Source organism: Babylonia areolata, chromosome 22 (genome assembly GCF_041734735.1).
Source record: "Babylonia areolata isolate BAREFJ2019XMU chromosome 22, ASM4173473v1, whole genome shotgun sequence".
NCBI classification, from domain to species: Eukaryota; Metazoa; Mollusca; class Gastropoda; order Neogastropoda; family Buccinidae; genus Babylonia; species Babylonia areolata.
Genome location: NC_134897.1, coordinates 30,513,285 through 30,523,237, shown reverse-complemented (window position 1 = coordinate 30,523,237; position 9,953 = coordinate 30,513,285). Strand labels below are relative to the sequence as shown.

At 45.0% G+C, this 9,953-nt stretch overlaps 1 protein-coding gene across 1 annotated transcript in view; it reads right to left on the bottom strand.

Annotated features, from left to right (window-relative positions):
* Nucleotides 1-561: 561 nt before the first annotated feature.
* LOC143297097 (voltage-gated potassium channel KCNC1-like) overlaps nt 562-9,953 on the bottom strand; it is a 48,493-nt gene continuing 39,101 nt past the window's right edge. Inside the window, exons 5-7 of the mRNA XM_076609269.1 lie at nt 8,601-8,856; nt 6,901-7,253; nt 562-747 (exon numbers count right to left, since the gene is read on the bottom strand). Coding sequence (XP_076465384.1) covers nt 562-747; nt 6,901-7,253; nt 8,601-8,856 — 795 coding nt within the window. The remainder of the gene's footprint in view (nt 748-6,900; nt 7,254-8,600; nt 8,857-9,953) is intronic.

The window sequence follows — 9,953 nt, the reverse complement described above, 5'->3', positions numbered from 1 at the left end:
CGCCTCGTCAGTCACCATCCTCCCACCCCTCCCCCAGTCGCCCCGGCCACTGCCCCCCCCCCCCCAAGTCCCCCCCCCCCCATACCCTCACCCCACATACGACATCATCCTACTGGTTTTAAGGCCTGACCTGGGCCTTGCTGAAGACTTTGGGAGCCCGGTGGTAGGGTGGGGTGTGGAGGGGGAACTTGGCTCACACCTCGTCAACATGACGTCATCTATACCCGAAACGACGTCATCCTACTGGTTTTTGTGCCTTGCTGAAGACTTGGGGGGCACTGGGGTGGGGGTGGGGGTGGGGGTGCGGGTTGGGGTGGGGGTGAACTTGGCTCGATCGCACCTCGTCATCATGACGTCATCTATGCCCCCAAACGACGCCGGCCTTGCTGAAGACGTTGGGGGCCCTGGGGATGGAGTTAGCCAGCACATGGTCATCATGACGCCGTCCAACTGGTTTTTGGGGCCTGACCTGGGCCTTGCTGAAGACGTTGGGGGGGCTCGGGGGATGGACTTGGCTCGCATGACGTAATCTATGCCCCCCATAAAAACGATGTCGTCGTCCTAGTGGTTCTTGGGCCTGACCTGGGCCCTGTTGAGGACGCTGGGGGCCCGAGGGGTGGTGGACTTGGCCCGCACCTCGTCCCTCCTCTGGTTCATCCGGTCCAGCTGTCGTCTCCGCTCCTCGCGCTTCTTCTCGTCGAAGTCGTGCAGGCTGTGCAGCAGCTGCTCTGTTTCCAGCACGTGGGGCTGCACGCAAGGACATTGATTTCAAGGATTGACTGTTTGAAGTTTGGCTGTTGTTTTATTTTCATCAGCTTCCTTTGCAAACCCCTCCAACCCATCACCCATCACCCATGCACATCTCTCTCTGTCTCTCTGTATCTGTCTGTCTGTGTCTGTCTCTCCGTTCCTCTCTCTGCGTCTGTCTGTGTGTGTGTGTGTGTGTGTGTGTGTGTGTGTGTGTGTGTGTGTGTGTGTGTGTGTTTCTCTGTCTCTCTGTATCTGTCTGTCTGTGTCTGTCTGTCTCTCTCCGTCTTCCCCTCTCTGTCTCTGTCTCCGTCTATCTGTGTGTGTGTGTGTGTGTGTGTGTGTGTGTGTGTGTGTGTGTGTGTGTGTCTGTCTGTCTGTCTGTCTTTCTGTCTGTCTCTCCGTCTGTCTGTCTGTCTGTTTCTCCCTCTCTGTCTCCGTCTGTGTGTGTGTGTGTGTGTGTGTGTGTGTGTGTGTGTGTACCTGTCTCTCCATCTCTCTGTCTCTGTCTGTCTGTCTCTTTCCTCCCCTCTCTCTTTTAATCAAAAACTGGTGGGATGAATACATGTTACGATAATACACATTGTTGTCTCCTTCGGGTGGCACAAAGGAAAACTACTGTCGCCCCCTTTGTCAAGAAACCCTTTCCAGGCTATGTTGATAAGAATCTTATTCAAAGCATCTCTCTCTCTCTCTCTCTCTCTCTCTCCCCCCTCTCTCAAACACACACACACACACACACACACACACTGACTGGCTGAAACCATTTATTGTCAGATTAACTGTTTGTTGTACTGACATTTTCGCAACCATTTGAATAAAATATTAACTGAGCAACACAAGGAAATTCTGATTTGAGGAAGGTATGATTTAAAACAAAAACAAAACAACAACAATAAAAACAACAACAACAACAACAACAACAAAAAACACATATTTAACAAATCAAAGGTACCAAATTTCATTAATATCATTATCTCCAAAAAATATTCTAACGCACACACATACTCACATACGTTTCTCCCCCACCTTCTCTCTACATACATCCATGCATGCACACAAACGCCCATTATAATTCCCCTACCTCATTCCCCTGCCCACTCACTCACACACACACACACTCACACTTTCTCTCACTCTTTCTCATCAAATTAAGGTTTCGTAATGTAATCAAGACGACATATTACATGTTAGGGTCGAACAGTTCCACTAATTAGAATAATGGGAACTTTGCTCCACAAGTAAATCTGACGCTATCACCCAAAACGAAACACTACTTTGGATTAAATAAAACAGAGGGGAACCTCTGCAGCAGAAGGGGGATGAAACAAACTAGAAATACCGACCAATGGGATGGCTTTTAATTAGGTCAACTGCGGTTTTTGTCAGAGACCAACCATTTTCTTTGCTGGGGTGAAAAACGCTGGACATGGCTAATGGAGGATTAAAGGATGTAATCATATCATGAAGGGGTTTGAAATGTAAATGTGTATCTGGACATTCGAGCAAAAAATGTGGGATGTCAAGGGTCTTACCACAAATACATAGTGGTGACGGTTTCAAAAATCTGCATAACAATGCATTAGTTCTTAGCCTGTGTGTCAAGTTTCTTGGGGAAATTGATCCTGGGGGGTTAGTGCCTTTTCTTGCTGGAAGAGAGAGAGATCCCACCAGAGCTTCTTTTTTGAGATTTCTAAGAACTGTTTCTGTCTGAAATTCCAGATATATGTTGAAAGAATAGTACAGGCTTCAGAAACAGAAATAGGAATATTGTGATTGATTGAAACTGAATTGTTCGATGCCGATTCCTTGGCACAAAAATCGGCCATTTCGTTGCCACGAAGATTAGAATGTCCAGGAACCCACAAGAGTGAAATGTCGGAGCCTCGCATAATTAACTGGTGGATTAAATACAAAATTTCGTACATAATATCTGCTCGTTCAGATGAAGATTGATTATTTAAAGCCATCAATGCTGATTTTGAATCAAATAGTATAAGGATTTTTGCAGGCACAAGAGGCATATCACTAAAAAAAGGTGAAAGCCATCAGAATTGCAAACAATTCAGCAGTAAAAATTGAACAACCTTTAGTTCAGTGGAATCTCTTTTTAATGTTAAGCTCGGGGATTACAAAAGCGGCTCCAACTTCAGAGTTACTACTAATTGATCCATCTGTGAAAACACGGAGGTAATATTTGAAACGTGTATTAATTAGTTCTTTGGCCCGAGAGGCAATAATGAGTGGACTGTCACTCTTTTTTAATTGTCCATATGTAAAAATAATATTTGCTTGCTCAGTCAGCCAAGGCGGATGAAAACAATGCGGAATTTTCGCAATCTGGGAAAGAGGCAGACTGTAACTCTCAAAGACTGACTTAGTAAAATCGAACAAGGACGTGTATACAGCTTTGTTACGAATTTCTCTACAGATGTATGTTTCTTCATCAATTTCAGAGACAACCGAATTTGGAACAGCTCTAGCCCTTACCATGTAGTTACAGGCACATAATTTCCTGTGTTCAGGTAATGGCAAAACACCAGCTTCTTTGTATGTTTTGTCGATTGAAGCCCATCGCGGTAAACCAAGTGCAATCTTAAAAGCTAAGGAATCAATACTTGTCAGTTTATGAAGATCAGAGTTTGAAGCAGTGAAATAGATTTCCTGACCATATGATATAATTGAGCGGACTAGTCCCATTGCAGCATTGATCAGATTATTGCCACAATTTATAACAGGGATTCCAGAAAGCACACGTAATAGAGCTATTTTCTTCCTGGCTTTCTCAATAAGGTAGTTTATATGCTTAGTCCAAAAAAGTTTATAATGGAAGATAACACCACACACACACACACACACATACGCACACACACACACACACACACACATCTGATCAGGCGTCCACTTTCGCACAAAACCACGCGATTCATCAATGAATGAATCAATCAAACAGTCAATTAATAATCACAGAAAACATAAAAGCATCAACAAGAAGTGGGGGAAAAAAAAAACCCAAACAAACACAAAGCAACAACAACAACAACAACAACAACAAGACGGAAAAGGAGATAAAGAATGGTGATGAGAAGATGAGAAGCACGATGTACCTGGATGTTTGGTTTTAAACAGGCCGTGGGAATGAATAAACGCATGGGAAATTAGATGGACACGGATGGGTGATCACAAGCAACGACCAAAGGGGGCAGCCAGAAAACGAAATTCCGAAAACACACTGTTGTTGTTGTTTTTTCTCTCTCCGCGTATCAGTCTGTTTCTGTTGTCTTCTTCTTCTTTTTCATGAAGACGGCGTCTTGACTCAAAAAGTGGGGGGGGGGGGGGAACTGGTTCTGGGGGTGTAAGTAAAGGCGAGAAAACTTCCGACGCTGCAAACGTTAAAAAAAGAGAAGAAAACCTAAAACAAAAACAAAAAACAAAAACCAGAAAACAAGAACAACAACAAAAAACAACAACAACAAACAAACAAACAAAACAACGAACCAGGAGCAAAATAACGCTTTTGTGTGTCAGTGTGTGTGTGTGTGTGTGTGTGTGTGTGTGTGTGTGTGTGTGTGTGTGTGAAAGAGACAGAGACAGAGAGAGACAGAGAGAGAGAGACACAGAGAGAGACACACAGAGACAGAGACAGAGAGACAGACAGAGAGAGACACAGAGAGAGACAGAGACAGAGAGACAGACAGACAGAGAGAGAGTCAGACAGACAGAGACAGAGAGACAGACACAGAGAGAGACAGACAGAAAGACAGAGAGAGACAGAGAGACAGAGAGACAGACAGAAAGAGAACACTGAACACTGAAAGGTTTAATGTCATTGGCCATACAGCTCTGGTAACATGGGGGTGCAAATCTGAACAATAATAATGAAAATAATGAAACAAAACAGAAAAGAAACATACTGGAAGTCAAATAACCATAGATTTTTCAAGTCCATGGAAACAAAAGCATTTAGTTTTCTTTTTCAACGTAACTAAACTATTGACATGAATTACTCTTCCTTCGAATATTATGGGCTTCAGCAATGTACTTCGCCAGTGATCTTACTGTATCGTCATCGTGATTCATTTTCAACACACCAGTGATACCTTTACTCCTGGCAGCACTTGTTTTGAAAACAACACATTTTGCACGATTATTATCATATCCTTTGCAGTTAAATAACAAAAAATGCATTTCATCTTCCCTTTCGAACCCACACACTGCACTGGACAAGGGGAGAGTGTGGATGGTTCGGTGTAAAACCACCTTGGATGTGCGTTCAAGCCAAGCGTTATGAGTCTAAAGCTTGGCGAAACTTATTCAATGCCATTTATTTGCTACTGTTCTGATATATTGCTCTGGCTCGACCATACTTTCAAACTTAAAAAAAAAAAAAAAAAAAAAAAAATCAGAAACAGAGACAGAGACAGAGAGAGGGTTTTTTTTTTTGTTTTTTTGTTTCTCTTCAACAACGCTCCACGATTAATGATATAACTCATATAGTCGATTCCCGCTCTCGGTCTTTCTCTGCGACCCTCATCTCTCCATCTTTCGTCCAAATTCTCTCTCTCTCTCTTTGAAGGTTTAGCCTACATATTCGTCCAATATAACTTAAAGTGGAAGGACTTAAAACTGGTGAGACCCCCCCCCCACCACCACCACCCGCCCCCTGCCCTCCCCCGCCCCCCCAAAAAAAGAAGAAGAAACAAACAAACAAGGCAAAAACAAATCTTCATTTTAAAGTACCTAAAGTGAAATGAGCTGGAACTGAAGACCGCCCAACCCCTCACGCTTACACATATTCGTCAAATAAGTGGAAAGGCCTAAAACTGATGATGACGATGATGATGGTGATGCTGATGATGGTGATAGATAATGATGATGATGATGATGATGATGATGATGGTGATGCTGATGCTGATGATGGTGATAGTGATCGATGATGATGATGATGATGGTGATGATGGTGATAGATGATGATGATGATGATGCTGATGATGATGATGATGAAGAAGATAATGATGATGATGATGAAGATGATGGATGATGATGCTGATGCTGATGATGGTGATAGTGATCGATGATGATGATGATGATGGTGATGATGGTGATAGATGCTGATGCTGATGCTGATGATGATGATGAAGAAGATAATGATGATGATGATGATAAAGATGATGGATGATGATGATGATGATGATGGTGAGAGATGATGATGATGATGATGAAGAAGATAATGATGATAATGATGATGATGATGATGATGCTGATGATGATGATGATGAAGAAGATAATGATGATGATGATGAAGATGATGGATGATGATGCTGATGCTGATGATGGTGATAGTGATCGATGATGATGATGATGGTGATGATGGTGATAGATGATGATGATGATGATGATGATGAAGAAGATAATGATGATGATGATGAAGATGATGGATGATGATGATGATGATGTTGGTGAGAGATGATGATGATGATGATGAAGAAGATAATGATGATAATGATGATGATGATGATGATGATGATGATGATGAAAAATGAGAAGGAAGGAGAAGGGGGAACAACAAGGAGAGTCAGATATACAGACACAGAAGACACGCACTCAGTCAGAGACAGAGAGAGACAGTCTCCAAAACACACAGTCAGTCAGTCAGAACCCACCCATCCACCCCCTGTTTTACCGTCTTGACCTCCACTTCCAAACTGTATGATGATGATGATGATGATGAAGATGAAGATGATGATGATGACGATGATGATGATGAACGATTGAGAAGAGATAAGGAGGACAACAACAACAACAAAAAACCGGAAAAAAAAGAGAAAGAGAATCTGGCATACAAGACAAAATCAATATATAATGGTGCTTTGAGCCTCGCCGACCATTAAGGCCAGACGTACAGACACAAAGACACACACAGACAAGAGACAGACACTAACAAAACAAACAGACACACAGACTGACTGACAGACAGACAGACAGACAGAAAGACAGACACTCAAAAACAGAAAGACACTCAAAACTAGACAGACAGACAGGCAAACAAACAAAGAAACAAACAGGCGAACTGACAGAACCGCAACTCCCCACCATCCCCCCAACCCCCCCCCAACCCCTCCCCCACCACAATCCTCCTCCCCCTAATCTTACCGTCCTGGCCTCCACCTCCGAGCTGAACGCCGTGGCGGAGGTGGTGTCCGGGGTTCCGGGGATCTCCAGGTCCAGGTCCGGCACCATCTCCGACACTGTCTGGATCCTGGGCGACGGCAGTCCTACCACCTCCACCACCCCGACCTCCACCACCCTCGGGGTGTTCTCTTCCGCCTTGCAGCCGCCGCCCCCGCCCCCGCCCCCGCCGCCAGCCCCCGCTAGCGACCCGAGGCTTCCTCCTCCCTCCGAGTGCCTGGCAGCGGCGCCGAAGGATCCCAGACTGCTGTCAATGTCCGCTTCCGTCATGGGCAAGGGAGGTTTTTTGGGGGCGGGGGCGGGGGCGGTGGTTCCTCCTGCGCGCGTTTTTGTCTTGTGGTGTTGGTGGTGTGGGTGTTGGGGGGAGCCCGGGGGCGAGTGGAGGCAGGCGTCTATCCCCGAGTCCTTAGAGTTCCTGGGCAGATAGGGATGGTGACTGCGAAGGAGTAGCGTCACCGTCCGCACAACAGCGATAATGATAATGATGGACAATAATAACAAGAACAAATAACCATACTAATATCATCATACTCACTGTCGATGATGATGATGATGATGATGACAGTTGCTAATGAAAGTTTAGCGTCACCATCCACATAGTGACGATATGATAATGATGGACAATAATAACAAGAACAAATACCAATACTGATATCATCATAATCACTGTCCATGACGACGATGGTGACAGTAGCTAATGAAAGATTAATGTCACCGTTCACATAACAACGACATCATAATTATGAGAATAATAACAAGTATAATAACAATACTAATATCATCATAATGACCGTCCATGACGATGATGGTGACAGCAGCTAATGAAAGACTAATGTCACCTTCCAAATAACAACATCATAATTATGACAATAATAACAAGGTCAATACCAATACTGATATCATCACAATGACTGTCGATGCCGATGATGGCAGTAGTTAGTGAAAGAATATCAATTAATCACTAAATATTACCGTCCACATAATGACGAATGATGATGACGACAATGATAACAATAACAATTTTCAATAATATTATCAAAATCACGATCGCTGACGATGATGACAGTAGTAAGAACATCAATAAACCACGAAACAACAACAACAGCAATAATAATAATAATAATAATGAGAAGAATAAGAAGAAGACGAAGAATAAGGAGGAGTAGGAAGAGGAGGAGGAAGAAGAAGAAGAGGAGGAAAAAGAGGAGGAGGAAGAGAAGAAGAAGAGGAGGAGGAAAAGAAGAAGAAGAAGAAGAAGAATAAGAAGAAGAAGAAGAAGAAGAAGAAACAATTATGATAATAATCATCATCATAATCATAATAATAATACTGATAACGATGATGATGAAGATAATGTTCACACACACACACACACACACACACACACACACACACACACACACGACGGCCGCCCCTCCACACACCTACACACACTACCCCCCCCCCCCCCACGCCTCCCCCCACGCCCCCTTAAAAAAAAAAAAAAAATCAAGACTCCACAAACCTGGACGTGGTAGTCCGCGGAGTCTTCAGATCCTCCAGAGGGTTGAAGACCTTCTCCCCGCCACCCTCCTCCTTGCTCCCCCTCCCACCTCCACCACCACCACCACCACCACCACCGCCACCACCTCCTCCACCACCACCACCACCACCACCTCCTCCACCAGCGTTGTTGTTGTTCCGGCGCTGCTGGACGTTGATGGCCAGGCGCTTGATGAACTCGGTGGCCTTCTGGTTCTTCATGATCAGCTTCTGCTGCAGCTCCTTCTTCTTCTGCGGGGGCAGCTGGTTGCGCGACTGCGCGTGGGCGTAGTAAAGCGTGAAGTTGTTGACGACGATGGGCACGGTGAAGGCCACGGTCAGCACCCCGCACAGCACGCACAGGAAGCCCAGGATGTAGCCGTACTCCGTCAAGGGCACCTGCAAGTTATATTGCAAATGCTGGTAGGTTGGGTGGGGAATGTAGTTTAGGTAGGTTAGGTAGGTAGGTTAGGTAGGCTAGGTAGGTAGGTAAGATAGGTAGGTTAGGTAGGGTAGGTAGGTAGGGAGGTTTGGTAGGTCGGTAGGAAGGTAGGTAGGTAGGAAAGTAGGTTTGGTAGGTAGGTAGGTTTGGTAGGTAGGTAGGTAGGTACGTAGGTAGGTAGGAAGGTAGGTAGGTAGGTAGGTAGGTTTGGTAGGTAGGTAGGTTGGTAGGGAGGTTAGGTAGGTAGGTTAGGTAGGTAGGTAGGTAGGTAGGTAGGCAGGGAGGGAGGTTAGGTAGGTAGTGAGGGAGGGAAGTTAGGTAGGTAGGTAGGTAGGTAGGTAGGGTGGTTAGGTAGGTAGGTAGGTTAAGTAGGTAGGTAGGTACGTAGGTAGGTAGGAAGGTAGCTTGGTAGTTGGTAGGTAGGGAGGTTAGGTAGGTAGGTAGGTAGGGAGGGTAGGTAGGTAGGTAGGTAGGTAGGTAGGTAAGGTAGGTAGGTAGGCAGGCAGGTAGGTAGGTTAGGTAGGTTAGGTAGGTAGGTAGGAAGGTAGGTAGGTATGTAGGTAGGCAAATAGGTAGGTAGGTAGGCAGGCAGGTAGGTAGGTTAGGTAGGTAGGTAGGTAGGGTAGGTACCGGTTTTCCAAGGGAGGCTGGTGTCACCATACAAAAGGCGTGTGGACTGGTCCATACACACCTTGCAGCACATTTTCTTATGAGAGAAGAAAGACAAGGAGGAGCAGACTCCTAACCTTCGCTTCAACCCAACGAGCTTGGCCGGGCCTTGGGAGCCAGCCAGGCCCTAAGTTTGTGTGAAACACTGACATGAAATGAAATCAAAATCGTCAATCTAAATAAACAAAATGCGTAAATACATTAAACGCAGGAGGAGGCTAATGAACGACATAGATACGTCAGACTGTCAATCTACCGCCATCCATGCATCAGATTATCATGCTGTGCACTTATCTAAAGTGTACGATCTTCTTGTTCTTGTTCTTCTTCTTCGTTCGTGGGCTGCAACTCCCACGTTCACTCGTATGTACACGAGTGGGCTTTT